The 19239-nt window shown below is 31.9% G+C and overlaps 1 protein-coding gene across 2 annotated transcripts in view; it reads left to right on the forward strand.

The window, feature by feature from the left end:
- The window catches only part of nf2a (neurofibromin 2a (merlin)), a 61538-nt gene that overhangs the window by 19848 nt on the left and 22451 nt on the right, over positions 1-19239 (forward strand). For both annotated transcript variants that reach the window (XM_041041336.1, XM_041041337.1), the window contains one exon: positions 301-460. In XM_041041336.1, coding sequence (XP_040897270.1) covers positions 301-460 — 160 coding nt within the window. The remainder of the gene's footprint in view (positions 1-300; positions 461-19239) is intronic.

The following is a 19239-nucleotide window of genomic DNA, read 5'->3' on the forward strand; positions in this document are numbered from 1 at the left end:
TCTTTGTCATCTAATTATGTAATTAGGTGAGTAGTGAGTGAGCAGAGAGACTAAAGGTCCAGTACTGGTAGTTGACTGGTCAGAAGACTTGAGAAAAGACTGTGATGGAAACTTGGAAATTTTCAGTGTATGCAGATGACAAATTTGGTCAGAAATTGTTTACCTGCTCATAGAGACAGACATACTCATTTGGTTTGACAAACTGAAAATAGCCTACAAAAGCAGGCTGCATCTTTTAATAAAGTACTGAAAGGATAATCTACTGAGCTGTCTCCCTACTCGCAATTTCTCCATGTTTAGGGTCGAGTACATGGAGAAGAGCAAGCATCTGCAGGAGCAGCTGAATGAGCTTAAGACGGAGATTGAAAGTCTAAAGCTGAAAGAGAGAGAGACTCCTCTGGACATCATTCACAACCAGAACGCAGAGCAGGGGACCAGCAAGCACAGCAACTTTAAAAAGGTAGCTACCGGCACAGCTGTTTGCATGGCATGACACAAAAACACACACTGTAACACATGCCACAAAATGACTCCTCACGCTGTACACACATGATTCTCCTTCCTTCTTGCATCTTGCTCAAAATTCATCAGTGGGTCTTAATACATCTACCCCTTAAAGTGAAACTGGAAAATTGATACAAGAGCCAGAGACCAGAATTCTGATGAAATTTGGGAAAAAAGCGATGCAGCTGTCAAAAACTGATCTTTCTATGCACTCCTGTGCTTCTACTGTATCTGTGACCTGTGTCTCTCCTGTTCGCTCTAAACAAACCTGTTTAGAGCTATCCACAACAATACCACACTGAAAGAGATGTCGGGAACATCATGTACAGCTCTGTCTGAAGCACCAGTATCATAAAAAATGCCTGACGTGTGCACTGGCAGGAAAAAAAACAAAAAAAAAAACTGTCAGGAGCAGTCGACACACGATGAGTAACACTAGTGTTAGCAGCTAATTTGACTTCCAGCTGGTCCTTAACTTCTCCTGGTAGAAGGCAAAACTGTGACTCCAGCCATGTGTTTCATTCACAGGGATATGTGCTCACACCTCTTTAATTTCATCACCTGAAGTTAGCATTTAAATTCCTCCTTCTATGGGACTGACTACAAAATAAGCCAGAGTAACACTGGCAATGTTTACTACTGTTGTTGTGGCAGACATCTTTTTTTTTTTTTGGTATTTATGGATTAGTATTTGAGAAAATAATGGATTTTAGTCTCACTTTTGTTTTTCAGAAAGTAAAAATATCAAAATCTAATCACAAGGTCTTGGTCTTGGTTACACTTTCAACAGCTGTTCTATCAGCTCGAGTCACATGAATCGGTGAAGCGTAAATGGAGTCTTAATACTGATCTTACATAATCTTCCAAGGCTAAATGTCTAACAAAATTTTGATAGTCCTCTCTCGTACAACACCCACGCCTCACCATCATATTATTTTAAGAAATGGTATTGATTCTCGGAGCATCACTTAATAACTTATATATAACTTTATAACTTATGTTGACTCCATCAGTAAGAATAGCTATTTCATTTTACGCTGTCCTTCTCATTGTACCCTGGTGTAATGATGATATGACATGACACAAAAGAGTGACAGCTTGAGGGATTTTTCAAAATTGATTGGTCAAAGGCAGTGGATTTGTGACAAAAAGTGGGTTCTATTTCCACTGTCCTCCGATGAACTGGCAGATTAGGCTCATTCTCTTTTATCTTCCCACACCAGTATCTCTGTAATTTCAATAGAAGTATCAAATGAAAATTTGAGCTACATTCTCAGCACATTGTATAAGAAAAAGCCCACCCCTCCTCCGTTTTGTCTCCTAGTGTAAAATATACTTGTTAAGGGAGCACTAATTGATTTTTGCTTGGTGATTTTTCATTTGGATGGATGGGGGCACCTCTGGCATGCAGGGGGAGAAGGAGCCAAGTTAAAAGTGTTGGTTTAATTGAACCAGAGGCGGCTGGCATTCATCTTGTTAGTGGGGGGAAGGGGTGGGGGCACGTGGCATTGCAGGGAGAAGGGAAGGGAAATCGAGGGTGAGCAAACTAAGCTTTGTCGAAAGAGGTGAGAAGTTACAGAGAGGCTTGAGGTTGACCAAAAAATGCTCAAAGGATGAGGACTTTGAGGGAGGTTGAGTCATAGAGAAGTGCTTAGAATGCACTATGAAGTTGGCGACCAAAGATGGGACAGGATGAGGGGGACACAGTGTGACAACAAGGGCAGAGGAAATGTGGAACGGAGCACAGACCTCTGAGCCAGAAGCGTCAGGACCAGCTGCACCCCCGGGCAAACCTTTCTCTGTCCAGACTCTCCTTCCAGACTTCTCCCCTCTGGATGATTAATGAATGGTCCCTTAACACGGCCCAGCGCCTTTGCACTTCCACCAGGCAACAGGTTCTGCTCTGTTAGCACCAGGCCTGCCAAGACAGCTCATCCTAAACAACTGCATCACAACACAAGAGCTGCAGTGATTCTGTGTCAAGTTTCAAGGAAATGCTTTTTTTTCCCACATACAGCAGTCCATCCAGACTGTGTGAAGTGGCACCCAAAGGAGGTCAACCATCAGGGTTACTTTCATAGTGCTACACAACATACAGAAGTATTTCTTTTCTGGAAATGGTTTGCTATTGTGCCATTCACAACATCAGCACCCAGAACAATGAATAAAGTGTTCTTGCTCTTTCCAGCATGGAGACTGTGGGCAGTGTGGAACACAATGCTTGAGAGTTAGACATTGATAAACACACAGTCAGGCTTTCGTACTTACAAGTGTAGTTCAGGCTGCATGTCAGCAGGGACAATAGAAGGTGAATTGATAGAAGGTGGATAGCAGCACAGGGGAGTGTTCCTTCATTTCTGCTCTGACCAGCAAAGGGATAACATCTCTCCTGGCCGCAAGCAGACATCCTTATTTTTACATGTGCCTTACCTGAAGAAGACCCACAGGGGTCAAAACATCATTGGCACACACTTTTATTTATTGATTTTCTAAAATTTTTTTTTACTAACAAAACACTTCTTCCTATTTTTTGGACTTACTTTCTCTCTCCTGTTCTCAGGAACAGGAGAGTTAACCTAACAGGCTCAATTCCTCACTCCTAACCCTAGATCTCAAAATGTCATAAAACATGTCATACGGCCATAAGGCTTCAAAATATGCCAAAAAAATATTTTAGTAAGACCTCAAAATGTCATAAAACACACCATACAGCCGTAAGGCTTTAAAATATGCCAAAAAAAGTTGGATTTTAGTAAGACTTCAAATGTCATAAAATGCGTCATACAGCCGTAAGGCTTCAAAATGTGCCAAAAAATATATTTTAGTAATGTCATATCCAGAAAACTCTGTTGTTAAGCTTTTGTCTTCTGTCTGTGTTCTTGTGATTTCCGCTTTTATTTTGTAACCTGTTCTCCCTTTGTGTTTCAGGTAGCTTGCCCTTCCTTTTGTGTTCCTGCTTGTCTGATTGTCTTCCCCGCCCTGATTGTTTCCACCTGTTCCCCATTACCTCATGTCTATATATTGTCTGCGTCTCCCTTTGTCCTGAGCCAGTTGTGTCTAGTTTTGCATTGATATCTTTTGTTTGGTCTTTGTTATTGTTAATTCAGAATTGTTTTGTTACTTTACTTCGTCAGTTATTTAGTTCGGCCTTTTCCTCGTGAGAGTGATTTTTTTTCTTAGTGATTGAGGTCTGTTTTTTCCTTGTAAGAGTAATTTTTTGTTTCTTGTTGATTGCTGAATGCTTTTTCCTCTTTGAGTGATTTTCTTTTGGTACTTTGATAATAAAAACTATTTGTACTTTGCCTGTTGAGTCGTGCATTTGGGTTCGAGCCCTTGTTCGGTCATAACAAGTAAGACCTCAAAATGTCATAAAACATGTCATACGACCGTCAGGGTTCAAAATATGCCAAAAAACATGATTTTTTTTTCAGACCTCAAAATGTCATAAAATATGTCATACGGTGGTAAGGCTTCAAAATATGCCAAAAAAAGTCGGATTTTTTTCAGACCTCAAAATGTCATAAAATATGTCATACGGCGGTAAGGCTTCAAAATATGCCAAAAAAAGTCGGATTTTTTTGAGACCTCAAAATGTCATAAAACATGTCATAGTATACTAAGGAGTCAAAATATGCCAAAAAAGTTGGATTTTAGTATGACCTCAAAATATAAAATACGTCATACGGCCGTAAGACGTCAAAATCAGCCAAAAAAAGTCAAAAAAAATTTTTGACCTCGAAATGTCGTAAAAAACCTCATAGTATATAGTAAGGCGTCAAAATGGGCCAAAAAAAGTCAAAAAATTTTTTGACCTCAAAATGTCATAAAATACGTCATACGGCAATAAGGCATCAAAAATTGCCAAAAAAAGTCAAAAAATTTTTTCATCTTAAAATATCACAAAAAACGTCATAGTATAGTAAGGTGTCAAAATTGGCCAAAAAAAGTCAAAAATTTTTTTCACCTCAAAATGTCATAAAAAATGTCATAGTATAGTAAGGTGTCAAAATCGGCCAAAAAAAGTCAAAATTTTTTTCATCTTAAAATTTCATAAAAAACGTCATAGTATAGTAAGGCGTCAAAATCGGCCAAAAAAAAGTCAAAATTTTTTTTGTCTTAAAATTTCATAAAAAACGTCATAGTATAGTAAGGCGTCAAAATCGGCCAAAAAAAGTCAATTTTTTTTTTGACCTGAAAATGTCATAAAAAACGTCATAGTATAGTAAGGCGTTAAAAACGGCCAAAAAAAAGTCAAAAATTTTTTTCATCTTAAAATGTCATAAAAAACGTCATAGTATAGTCAGGCTTCAAAATCGGCCAAAAAAAAGTCAAATTTTTTTTTGACCTCAAAATGTCATAAAAAATGTCATAGTATAGTAAGGCGTCAAAATCGGACAAAAAAAGTCAAAAAATTTTTTCAACTCAAAATGTCATAAAAAATGTCATACGGCTGTAAGGCGTCAAAATCGGCCAAAAAAAGTCAAATTTTTTTTTGACCTCAAAATGTCATAAAAAAACGTCATAGTATAGTAAGGCGTCAAAATCAGTCAAAAAAAGTCGAAATTTTTTTTCACCTCAAAATGTCATAAAAAACGTCATAGTATAGTAAGGTGTTTTTTTCTGCCAAAAAAAGTCAAAAAATTTTTTGACCTCAAAATGTCATAAAAAACATCATAGTATAGTAAGGCGTCAAAATCGGCCACAAAAGGTCAAAAAAATTTTTCACCTCAAAATGTCATAAAAAACGTCATAGTATAGTAAGGCGTCAAAATCGGACAAAAAAAGTCAAAAATTTTTTTCACCTCAAAATTTCATAAAAAACGTCATAGTATAGTAAGGCGTCAAAATCGGACAAAAAAAGTCAAAATTTTTTTTCACCTCAAAATGTCATAAAAAACGTCATTGTATAGTAAGGCGTTTTTTTCGGCCAAAAAAAGTCAAAAATTTTTTTCACCTCAAAATGACATAAAAAACATCATAGTATAGTAAGGCGTCAAAATCGGCCACAAAAGGTCAAAAAATTTTTTCACCTCAAAATGTAATAAAAAACATCATAGTATAGTAAGGCGTCAAAATCTGCCAAAAAAAGTCAAAAAATTTTTTCACCTCAGAATGTCATGAAAAACGTTATAGTATAGTAAGGCGTCAAAATCGGCCAAAAAACGTCAAAATTTCTTTTGACCTCAAAATGTCATAAAAAAACGTCATAGTATAGTAAGGCGTTTTTTTCGGACAAAAAAAGTCAAAATTTTTTTTCACCTCAAAATGTCATAAAAAACGTCATAGTATAGTAAGGTGTTTTTTTCGGCCAAAAAAGTCAAAAATTTTTTTGACCTCAAAATGTCATAAAAAACATCATAGTATAGTAAGGCGTCAAAATCGGCCACAAAAGGTCAAAAAAAATTTTCACCTCAAAATGTCATAAAAAACATCATAGTATAGTAAGGCGTCAAAATCGGACAAAAAAAGTCAAAATTTTTTTTGACCTCAAAATGTCATAAAAAACGTCATAGTATAGTAAGGCGTTTTTTTCGGCCAAAAAAAGTCAAAAAATTTTTTCACCTCAAAATGTCATAAAAAACGTCATAGTATAGTAAGGCGTCAAAATCGGCCAAAAAACGTCAAAATTTCTTTTGACCTCAAAATGTCATAAAAAAAACGTCATAGTATAGTAAGGCGTTTTTTTCGGACAAAAAAAGTCAAAAAATTTTTTCACCTCAAAATGTCATAAAAAACATCATAGTATAGTAAGGCGTTTTTTTCGGACAAAAAAAGTCAAAAATTTTTTTCACCTCAAAATGTCATAAAAAACGTCATAGTATAGTAAGGCGTTTTTTTCGGCCAAAAAAAGTCAAAAAATATTTTCACCTCAAAATGTCATAAAAAACGTCATAGTATAGTAAGGCGTTTTTTTCGGCCAAAAAAAGTCAAAATTTTTTTTCACCTCAAAATGTCATAAAAAACGTCATAGTATAGTAAGGCGTTTTTTTCGTCCAAAAAAAGTCAAATTTTTTTTTGACCTCAAAATGACATAAAAAACATCATAGTATAGTAAGGCGTCAAAATCGGCCACAAAAGGTCAAAAAAAATTTTCACCTCAAAATGTCATAAAAAACGTCATAGTATAGTAAGGCGTCAAAATCGGACAAAAGAAGTCAAAAATTTTTTTGACCTCAAAATGTCATAAAAAACGTCATAGTATAGTAAGGCGTCAAAATCGGACAAAAAAAGTCAAAATTTTTTTTCACCTCAAAATGTCATAAAAAACGTCATAGTATAGTAAGGCGTCAAAATCGGCCAAAAAACGTCAAAATTTCTTTTGACCTCAAGATGTCATAAAAAAACGTCATAGTATAGTAAGGCGTTTTTTTTCGGACAAAAAAAGTCAAAAAATTTTTTCACCTCAAAATGTCATAAAAAACGTTATAGTATAGTAAGGCGTTTTTTTCGGACAAAAAAAGTCAAAAAATTTTTTCACCTCAAAATGTCATAAAAAACGTCATAGTATAGTAAGGCGTTTTTTTCGGCCAAAAAAAGTCAAAAAATTTTTTCACCTCAAAATGTCATAAAAAACGTCATAGTATAGTAAGGCGTTTTTTTCGTCCAAAAAAAGTCAAATTTTTTTTTGACCTCAAAATGTCATAAAAAACATCATAGTATAGTAAGGCGTCAAAATCGGCCACAAAAGGTCAAAAAAATTTTTCACCTCAAAATGTCATAAAAAACGTCATAGTATAGTAAGGCGTCAAAATCGGACAAAAGAAGTCAAAAATTTTTTTGACCTCAAAATGTCATAAAAAACGTCATAGTATAGTAAGGCGTCAAAATCGGACAAAAAAAGTCAAAATTTTTTTTCACCTCAAAATGTCATAAAAAACGTCATAGTATAGTAAGGCGTCAAAATCGGCCAAAAAACGTCAAAATTTCTTTTCACCTCAAAATGTCATAAAAAAACGTCATAGTATAGTAAGGCGTTTTTTTCGGCCAAAAAAAGTCAAAAAATTTTTTCACCTCAAAATGTCATAAAAAACGTCATAGTATAGTAAGGCGTCAAAATCGGACAAAAAAAGTCAAAAAATTTTTTTCACCTCAAAATGTCATAAAGAACGTCATAGTATAGTAAGGCGTTTTTTTCGGCCAAAAAAAGTCAAAAATTTTTTTCACCTCAAAATGTCATAAAAAACGTCATAGTATAGTAAGGCGTCAAAATCGGACAAAAAACGTCAAAATTTCTTTTGACCTCAAAATGTCATAAAAAAACGTCATAGTATAGTAAGGCGTTTTTTTCGGACAAAAAAAGTCACAAAATTTTTTCACCTCAAAATGTCAAAAAAAACGTTATAGTATAGTAAGGCGTTTTTTTCGGCCAAAAAAAGTCAAAAAATTTTTTCACCTCAAAATGTCATAAAAAACGTCATAGTATAATAAGGCGTTTTTTTCGGCCAAAAAAAGTCAAAATTTTTTTTCACCTCAAAATGTCATAAAAAACATCATAGTATAGTAAGGCATCAAAATCGTCCACAAAAGGTCAAAAAAATTTTTCACCTCAAGATGTCATAAAAGACGTCATAGTATAGTAAGGCGTCAAAATCGGACAAAAAAAGTCAAAAATTTTTTTCACCTCAAAATGTCATAAAAAACATCATAGTATAGTAAGGCGTCAAAATCGGACAAAAAAAATCAAAAAATTTTTTGACCTCAAAATGTCATAAAAAACGTCATAGTATAGTAAGGCGTTTTTTTCGTCCAAAAAAAGTCAAATTTTTTTTTGACCTCAAAATGACATAAAAAACATCATAGTATAGTAAGGCGTCAAAATCGGCCACAAAAAGTCAAAAAAAATTTTCACCTCAAAATGTCATAAAAAACGTCATAGTATAGTAAGGCGTCAAAATCGGCCACAAAAGGTCAAAAAAAAATTTCACCTCAAAATGTCATAAAAAACGTCATAGTATAGTAAGGCGTCAAAATCGGCCAAAAAAAGTCAAAAATTTTTTTCACCTCAAAATGTCATAAAAAACGTCATAGTATAGTAAGGCGTCAAAATCGGCCAAAAAAAGTCAAAAATTTTTTTCACCTCAAAATGTCATAAAAAACGTCATAGTATAGTAAGGCGTTTTTTTCGTCCAAAAAAAGTCAAATTTTTTTTTGACCTCAAAATGACATAAAAAACATCATAGTATAGTAAGGCGTCAAAATCGGCCACAAAAAGTCAAAAAAATTTTTCACCTCAAAATGTCATAAAAAACGTCATAGTATAGTAAGGCATCAAAATCGGCCAAAAAACGTCAAAATTTCTTTTGACCTCAAAATGTCATAAAAAAACGTCATAGTATAGTAAGGCGTTTTTTTCGGCCAAAAAAAGTCAAGAATTTTTTTCACCTCAAAATGTCATAAAAAACGTTATAGTATAGTAAGGCGTTTTTTTCGGACAAAAAAAGTCAAAAATTTTTTTGACCTCAAAATGTCATAAAAAACGTCATAGTATAGTAAGGCGTTTTTTTTTCGGCCAAAAAAAGTCAAAATTTTTTTTCACCTCAAAATGTCATTAAAAAACGTCATAGTATAGTAAGGCGTTTTTTTCGGCCAAAAAAAGTCAAAATTTTTTTTCACCTCAAAATGTCATAAAAAACGTCATAGTATAGTAAGGCGTCAAAATCGGACAAAAGAAGTCAAAAATCTTTTTGACCTCAAAATGTCATAAAAAACGTCATAGTATAGTAAGGCGTCAAAATCGGACAAAAAAAGTCAAAAAATTTTTTCACCTCAAAATGTCATAAAAAACATCATAGTATAGTAAGGCGTCAAAATCGGACAAAAAAAGTCAAAATTTTTTTTCACCTCAAAATGTCATGAAAAACGTTATAGTATAGTACGGCGTCAAAATCGGACAAAAAAAGTCAAAAAATTTTTTCACCTCAAAATGTCATAAAAAACGTCATAGTATAGTAAGGCGTTTTTTTCGGCCAAAAAAAGTCAAAAATGTTTTTTGACCTCAAAATGTCATAAAAAACGTCATAGTATAGTAAGGCGTTTTTTTCGGCCAAAAAAAGTCAAAATTTTTTTTGACCTCAAAATGTCATAAAAAACGTCATAGTATAGTAAGGTATCAAAATCGGACAAAAAAAGTCAAAATTTTTTTTCACCTCAAAATGTCATAAAAAACGTCATAGTATAGTAAGGCGTTTTTTTCGGCCAAAAAAAGTCAAAATTTTTTTTGACCTCAAAATGTCATAAAAAACATCATAGTATAGTAAGGCATCAAAATCGGCCACAAAAGGTCAAAAATTTTTTTCACCTCAAGATGTCATAAAAAACGTCATAGTATAGTAAGGCGTCAAAATCGGACAAAAAAAGTCAAAAATTTTTTTCACCTCAAAATGTCATAAAAAACATAGTATAGTAAGGCGTCAAAATCGGACAAAAAAAGTCAAAAAATTTTTTCACCTCAAAATGTCATAAAAAACATCATAGTATAGTAAGGCGTTTTTTTTGGCCAAAAAAAGTCAAAAAATTTTTTGACCTCAAAATGTCATAAAAAACATCATAGTATAGTAAAGCGTCCAAATCAGCCAAAAAACTTAAAAATTTTTTTTGACCTCAAAATGTCATAAAAAACGTCATAGTATAGTAAGGCGTTTTTTTCGGCCAAAAAAAGTCAAAAATTTTTTTCACCTCAAAATGTCATAAAAAACATCATAGTATAGTAAGGCGTTTTTTTCGGCCAAAAAAAGTCAAACATTTTTTTGACCTCAAAATGTCATGAAAAACGTCATAGTATAGTAAGGCGTTTTTTTTGGCCACAAAAGGTCAAAATTTTTTTTCACCTCAAAATGTCATAAAAAACTTCATAGTATAGTAAGGCGTCAAAATCGGCCACAAAAGGTCAAAATTTTTTTTCACCTCAAAATGTCATAAAAAACGTCATAGTATAGAAAGGCGTCAAAATCGGAAAAAAAAAGTCAAAAATTTTTTTCACCTCAAAATGTCATAAAAAACGTCATAGTATAGTAAGGCGTCAAAATCGGACAAAAAAAGTCAAAATTTTTTTTGACCTCAAAATGTCATAAAAAACGTCATAGTATAGTAAGGCGTCAAAATCGGCCAAAAAACGGCAAAATTTTTTTTGACCTCAAAATGTCATAAAAGAACGTCATAGTATAGTAAGGCGTTTTTTTCGGACAAAAAAAGTCAAAAATTTTTTTGACCTCAAAATGTCATAAAAAACGTCATAGTATAGTAAGGCGTCAAAATCGGACAAAAGAAGTCAAAAATTTTTTTGACCTCAAAATGTCATAAAAAACGTCATAGTATAGTAAGGCGTTTTTTTCTGCCAAAAAAAGTCAAAAAATTTTTTGACCTCAAAATGTCATAAAAAACATCATAGTATAGTAAGGCGTTTTTTTCGGACAAAAAAAGTCAAAAAATTTTTTGACCTCAAAATGTCATAAAAAACATCATAGTATAGTAAGGCGTTTTTTTTGGCCAAAAAAAGTCAAAAAATTTTTTCACCTCAAAATGTCATAAAAAACGTCATAGTATAGTAAGGCATCAAAATCGGACAAAAAAAGTCAAAAATTTTTTTCACCTCAAAATGTCATAAAAAACGTCATAGTATAGTAAGGCGTTTTTTTCGGCCAAAAAAAGTCAAAAATTTTTTTGACCTCAAAATGTCATAAAAAACATCATAGTATAGTAAGGCATCAAAATCGGCCACAAAAGGTCAAAATTTTTTTTCACCTCAAGATGTCATAAAAAACGTCATAGTATAGTAAGGCGTCAAAATCGGCCAAAAAAAGTCAAAAAATTTTTTCACCTCAAAATGTCATAAAAAACGTCATAGTATAGTAAGGCGTCAAAATCGGACAAAAAAAGTCAAAAATTTTTTTGACCTCAAAATGTCATAAAAAACGTCATAGTATAGTAAGGCGTCAAAATCGGCCAAAAAACGGCAAAATTTTTTTTGACCTCAAAATGTCATAAAAAAACGTCATAGTATAGTAAGGCGTTTTTTTTCGGACAAAAAAAGTCAAAATTTTTTTTGACCTCAAAATGTCATAAAAAACGTCATAGTATAGTAAGGCATCAAAATCGGCCAAAAAAAGTCAAAAATTTTTTTGACCTCAAAATGTCATAAAAAACGTCATAGTATAGTAAGGCGTCAAAATCGGCCAAAAAAAGTCAAAAAAATTTTTGCCTCAAAATGTCATTAAACATGCTGTACGGTCGTAAGGCATCAAAATATGTCAAAAAAAGTAAGATTTTTTTCAGACCTCAAAATGTCATAAAACAAGTCATATGGACGTAAGTCTTCAAAAAAAGTTGGATTTTAGAATGACCTCAAAATGTCATAAAACACTTCATAGTATAGATAGATAGATAGAGATACTTTATTAATCCCCGTGGGGAAATTCGTTTGTAGCAGCAGTCACAAGGAAACAATAAATACACTCTTTAAAGGAAAAATAGATTTGGAAAAAGAAATACAATATATACAGGAGGGGGTCTTATATACACATACACACACACAAAGCAGGAGACAATTGCACATACATAAATATATAAGTATATATATACACACATACATGTAAATATATACATATACAATATATATATTACATATATATACAGTTAATGTAACTGAGACTTATAGGGCACCCTAGATGATGCATTAGTCCAGGTTTGTGAGCAAAGACACAGATGTGTTATAGTGTCTGATGGCGGATGGCAGGAATGACTTCCTGTACCGTTCCTTAGAGCACAGTGGTAGCAGAAGACTGTTGCTGAAGATGCTTCCCAGATTGTTCACAGTTTCAGGGAGCGGGTGGGAGGGACTGTCCATGTCCATGTTCTCAGCTTTGACAGCATTCTGTCCCACGCCACCTCCTCTGGGTTGGCAAGTTTAAAGCCCAAGGCGTCAAAATTGGCCAATAAAAGTCAATTTTTTTTTTGACCTCAAAATGTCATAAAAAACGTCATAGTATAGTAAGGCGTCAAAATCGGACCAAAAAAGTCAAAAAATTTTTTCACCTCAAAATGTCATAAAAAACATCATAGTATAGTAAGGCGTCAAAATCGGACAAAAAAAGTCAAATTTTTTTTTCACCTCAAAATGTCATAAAAAACATCATAGTATAGTAAGGCGTTTTTTTCGGCCAAAAAAAGTCAAACATTTTTTTCACCTCAAAATGTCATAAAAAACATCATAGTATAGTAAGGCGTTTTTTTCGGCCAATAAAGTCAAAATTTTTTTTGACCTCAAAATGTCATAAAAAACGTCATAGTATAGTAAGGCGTTTTTTTTTCGGCCAAAAAAAAGTCAAACATTTTTTTCACCTCAAAATGTCATAAAAAACATCATAGTATAGTAAGGCGTCCAAATCGGCCAAAAAACGTCAAAATTTTTTTTGACTTCAAAATGTCATAAAAAACGTCATAGTATAGTAAGGCGTTTTTTTCGGCCAAAAAAAGTCAAACATTTTTTTCACCTCAAAATGTCATAAAAAACATCATAGTATAGTAAGGCATCAAAATCGGCCACAAAAGGTCAAAAATTTTTTTCACCTCAAGATGTCATAAAAAACGTCATAGTATAGTAAGGCGTCAAAATCGGACAAAAAAAGTCAAAAAATTTTTTCACCTCAAAATGTCATAAAAAACATCATAGTATAGTAAGGCGTCAAAATCGGACAAAAAAAGTCAAAAATTTTTTTCACCTCAAAATGTCATAAAAAACATCATAGTGTAGTAAGGCGTTTTTTTCGGCCAAAAAAAGTCAAAAAAATTTTTCACCTCAAAATGTCATAAAAAACGTCATAGTATAGTAAGGCGTCAAAATCGGACAAAAAAAGTCAAATTTTTTTTTCACCTCAAAATGTCATAAAAAACATCATAGTATAGTAAGGCGTTTTTTTCGGCCAAAAAAAGTCAAAAATTTTTTCACCTCAAAATGTCATAAAAAACGTCATAGTATAGTAAGGCATCAAAATCGGCCAAAAAAAGTCAAAAAAATTTTTTTACCTCAAAATGTCATAAAAAAACGTCATAGTATAGTAAGGCGTCAAAATCGGCCAAAAAAAGCCAAAAATTTTTTTCACCTCAAAATGTCATAAAAAACGTCATAGTAATGTAAGGCGTCAAAATCGGACAAAAAAAGTCCAAACTTTTTTTGACCTCAAAATGTCATAAAAAACGTCATAGTATAGTAAGGCGTCACAATCGGCCAAAAAAAGTCAAACATTTTTTTCACCTCAAAATGTCATAAAAAACATCATAGTATAGTAAGGCATCAAAATCGGCCAAAAAAAGTCAAAAAAAATTTTCACCTCAAAATGTCATAAAAAACGTCATAGTATAGTAAGGCGTTTTTTTCGGCCAAAAAAAGTCAAAAATTTTTTTCACCTCAAAATGTCATAAAAAACGTCATAGTATAGTAAGGCGTTTTTTTCGGCCAAAAAAAGTCAAAAAATTTTTTCACCTCAAAATGTCATAAAAAACGTCATAGTATAGTAAGGCGTCAAAATCGGACAAAAAAAGTCAAAATTTTTTTTGACCTCAAAATGTCATAAAAAACGTCATAGTATAGTAAGGCGTCAAAATCGGCCAAAAAACGTCAAAATTTCTTTTGACCTCAAAATGTCATAAAAAAACATCATAGTATAGTAAGGCGTTTTTTTCGGCCAAAAAAAGTCAAACATTTTTTTCACCTCAAAATGTCATAAAAAACATCATAGTATAGTAAGGCGTTTTTTTCGGCCAATAAAGTCAAAATTTTTTTTGACCTCAAAATGTCATAAAAAACGTCATAGTATAGTAAGGCGTTTTTTTTTTCGGCCAAAAAAAAGTCAAACATTTTTTTCACCTCAAAATGTCATAAAAAACATCATAGTATAGTAAGGCGTCCAAATCGGCCAAAAAACGTCAAAATTTTTTTTGACTTCAAAATGTCATAAAAAACGTCATAGTATAGTAAGGCGTTTTTTTCGGCCAAAAAAAGTCAAACATTTTTTTCACCTCAAAATGTCATAAAAAACATCATAGTATAGTAAGGCATCAAAATCGGCCACAAAAGGTCAAAAATTTTTTTCACCTCAAGATGTCATAAAAAACGTCATAGTATAGTAAGGCGTCAAAATCGGACAAAAAAAGTCAAAAAATTTTTTCACCTCAAAATGTCATAAAAAACATCATAGTATAGTAAGGCGTCAAAATCGGACAAAAAAAGTCAAAAATTTTTTTCACCTCAAAATGTCATAAAAAACATCATAGTGTAGTAAGGCGTTTTTTTCGGCCAAAAAAAGTCAAAAAAATTTTTCACCTCAAAATGTCATAAAAAACGTCATAGTATAGTAAGGCGTCAAAATCGGACAAAAAAAGTCAAATTTTTTTTTCACCTCAAAATGTCATAAAAAACATCATAGTATAGTAAGGCGTTTTTTTCGGCCAAAAAAAGTCAAAAATTTTTTCACCTCAAAATGTCATAAAAAACGTCATAGTATAGTAAGGCATCAAAATCGGCCAAAAAAAGTCAAAAAAATTTTTTTACCTCAAAATGTCATAAAAAAACGTCATAGTATAGTAAGGCGTCAAAATCGGCCAAAAAAAGCCAAAAATTTTTTTCACCTCAAAATGTCATAAAAAACGTCATAGTAATGTAAGGCGTCAAAATCGGACAAAAAAAGTCCAAACTTTTTTTGACCTCAAAATGTCATAAAAAACGTCATAGTATAGTAAGGCGTCACAATCGGCCAAAAAAAGTCAAACATTTTTTTCACCTCAAAATGTCATAAAAAACATCATAGTATAGTAAGGCATCAAAATCGGCCAAAAAAAGTCAAAAAAAATTTTCACCTCAAAATGTCATAAAAAACGTCATAGTATAGTAAGGCGTTTTTTTCGGCCAAAAAAAGTCAAAAATTTTTTTCACCTCAAAATGTCATAAAAAACGTCATAGTATAGTAAGGCGTTTTTTTCGGCCAAAAAAAGTCAAAAAATTTTTTCACCTCAAAATGTCATAAAAAACGTCATAGTATAGTAAGGCGTCAAAATCGGACAAAAAAAGTCAAAATTTTTTTTGACCTCAAAATGTCATAAAAAACGTCATAGTATAGTAAGGCGTCAAAATCGGCCAAAAAACGTCAAAATTTCTTTTGACCTCAAAATGTCATAAAAAAACGTCATAGTATAGTAAGGCGTTTTTTTCGGACAAAAAAAGTCAAAAATTTTTTTCACCTCAAAATGTCATAAAAAACGTCATAGTATAGTAAGGCGTTTTTTTCGGACAAAAAAAGTCAAAAATTTTTTTCACCTCAAAATGTCATAAAAAACGTCATAGTATAGTAAGGTGTTTTTTTCGGCCAAAAAAAGTCAAAATTTTTTTTCACCTCAAAATGTCATAAAAAACATCATAGTATAGTAAGGCATCAAAATCGTCCACAAAAGGTCAAAAAAAATTTTCACCTCAAGATGTCATAAAAGACGTCATAGTATAGTAAGGCGTCAAAATCGGACAAAAAAAATCAAAAAAATTTTTCACCTCAAAATGTCATAAAAAACGTCATAGTATAGTAAGGCGTCAAAATCGGCCAAAAAACGTCAAAATTTCTTTTGACCTCAAAATGTCATAAAAAAACATCATAGTATAGTAAGGCGTTTTTTTCGGACAAAAAAAGTCAAAAAAATTTTTCACGTCAAAATGTCATAAAAAACGTCATAGTATAGTAAGGCGTCAAAATCGGCCACAAAAGGTCAAAAAAATTTTTCACCTCAAAATGTCATAAAAAACGTCATAGTATAGTAAGGCGTCAAAATCGGACAAAAAAAGTCAAAAATTTTTTTTGACCTCAAAATGTCATAAAAAACGTCATAGTATAGTAAGGCGTTTTTTTCGGCCAAAAAAAGTCAAAATTTTTTTTCACCTCAAAATGTCATAAAAAACGTCATAGTATAGTAAGGCGTCAAAATCGGACAAAAAAAGTCAAAAAATTTTTTCACCTCAAAATGTCATAAAAAATGTCATAGTATAGTAAGGCGTCAAAATCGGCCAAAAAACGTCAAAATTTTTTTTGACTTCAAAATGTCATAAAAAACGTCATAGTATAGTAAGGCGTTTTTTTCGGCCAAAAAAAGTCAAACATTTTTTTCACCTCAAAATGTCATAAAAACATCATAGTATAGTAAGGCATCAAAATCGGCCACAAAAGGACAAAAAATTTTTTTCACCTCAAGATGTCATAAAAAACGTCATAGTATAGTAAGGCGTCAAAATCGGACAAAAAAAGTCAAAAAATTTTTTCACCTCAAAATGTCATAAAAAACATCATAGTATAGTAAGGCGTCAAAATCGGACAAAAAAAGTCAAAAAATTTTTTTACCTCAAAATGTCATAAAAAACGTCATAGTATAGTAAGGCGTCAAAATCAGCCAAAAAACTTAAAAAATTTTTTTGACCTCAAAATGTCATAAAAAACGTCATAGTATAGTAAGGCGTTTTTTTCGGCCAAAAAAAGTCAAAAAATTTTTTCACCTCAAAATGTCATAAAAAACATCATAGTATAGTAAGGCATCAAAATCGGCCAAAAAAAGTCAAAAAAATTTTTCACCTCAAAATGTCATAAAAAACGTCATAGTATAGTAAGGCGTTTTTTTCGGCCAAAAAAAGTCAAAAATTTTTTGACCTCAAAATGTCATAAAAAACATCATAGTATAGTAAGGCGTTTTTTTTGGCCACAAAAGGTCAAAAAAATTTTTCACCTCAAAATGTCATAAAAAACGTCAAAAATTTTTTTTCACCTCAAAATGTCATAAAAAACGTCATAGTATAGTAAGGCGTTTTTTTCGGCCAAAAAAAGTCAAACATTTTTTTCACCTCAAAATGTCATAAAAAACATCATAGTATAGTAAGGCGTTTTTTTCGGCCAATAAAAGTCAAAAAAATTTTTCACCTCAAAATGTCATAAAAAACATCATAGTATAGTAAGGCGTCAAAATCGGACAAAAAAAACCAAAAATTTTTTTCACCTCAAAATGTCATAAAAACGTCATAGTATAGTAAGGCGTCAAAATCGGACAAAAAAAGTCAAAAAAATTTTTCACCTCAAAATGTCATAAAAAACGTCATAGTATAGTAAGGCGTCAAAATCGGACAAAAAAAGTCAAAAATTTTTTTCACCTCAAAATGTCATAAAAAACATCATAGTATAGTAAGGCGTCCAAATCGGCCAAAAAAGTCAAAATTTTTTTTGACCTCAAAATGTCATAAAAAACGTCATAGTATAGTAAGGCGTTTTTTTTCGGCCAAAAAAAAGTCAAACATTTTTTTCACCTCAAAATGTCATAAAAAACATCATAGTATAGTAAGGCGTCCAAATCGGCCAAAAAACGTCAAAATTTTTTTTGACTTCAAAATGTCATAAAAAACGTCATAGTATAGTAAGGCGTTTTTTTCGGCCAAAAAAAGTCAAACATTTTTTTCACCTCAAAATGTCATAAAAAACATCATAGTATAGTAAGGCATCAAAATCGGCCACAAAAGGTCAAAATTTTTTTTCACCTCAAGATGTCATAAAAAACGTCATAGTATAGTAAGGCGTCAAAATCGGACAAAAAAAGTCAAAAAAATTTTTCACCTCAAAATGTCATAAAAAACATCATAGTATAGTAAGGCGTCAAAATCGGACAAAAAAAGTCAAAAATTTTTTTCACCTCAAAATGTCATAAAAAACATCATAGTGTAGTAAGGCGTTTTTTTCGGCCAAAAAAAGTCACAAATTTTTTTCACCTCAAAATGTCATAAAAAACATCATAGTATAGTAAGCCGTCAAAATCGGACAAAAAAAGTCAAAAAATTTTTTCACCTCAAAATGTCATAAAAAACATCATAGTATAGTAAGGCGTCAAAATCAGACAAAAAAAGTCACAAATTTTTTTCACCTCAAAATGTCATAAAAAACGTCATAGTATAGTAAGGCGTTTTTTTCGGCCAAAAAAAGTCAAAAAAATTTTTCACCTCAAAATGTCATAAAAAACGTCATAGTATAGTAAGGCGTCAAAATCGGACAAAAAAAGTCAAATTTTTTTTTCACCTCAAAATGTCATAAAAAACATCATAGTATAGTAAGGCGTTTTTTTCGGCCAAAAAAAGTCAAAAAATTTTTCACCTCAAAATGTCATAAAAAAACGTCATAGTATAGTAAGGCATCAAAATCGGCCAAAAAAAGTCAAAAAAAATTTTTTACCTCAAAATGTCATAAAAAAACGTCATAGTATAGTAAGGCGTCAAAATCGGCCAAAAAAAGCCAAAAATTTTTTTCACCTCAAAATGTCATAAAAAACGTCATAGTAATGTAAGGCGTCAAAATCGGACAAAAAAAGTCCAAACTTTTTTTGACCTCAAAATGTCATAAAAAACGTCATAGTATAGTAAGGCGTCACAATCGGCCAAAAAAAGTCAAAAAATTTTTTCACCTCAAAATGTCATAAAAAACATCATAGTATAGTAAGGCGTCAAAATCGGACAAAAAAAGTCAAAATTTTTTTTCACCTCAAAATGTCATGAAAAACGTTATAGTATAGTACGGCGTCAAAATCGGACAAAAAAAGTCAAAAATTTTTTTCACCTCAAAATGTCATAAAAAACGTCATAGTATAGTAAGGCGTTTTTTTCGGCCAAAAAAAGTCAAAAATGTTTTTTGACCTCAAAATGTCATAAAAAACGTCATAGTATAGTAAGGCGTT

This window comes from Toxotes jaculatrix, chromosome 7 (genome assembly GCF_017976425.1).
Source record: "Toxotes jaculatrix isolate fToxJac2 chromosome 7, fToxJac2.pri, whole genome shotgun sequence".
Classification (NCBI taxonomy): Eukaryota; Metazoa; Chordata; class Actinopteri; family Toxotidae; genus Toxotes; species Toxotes jaculatrix.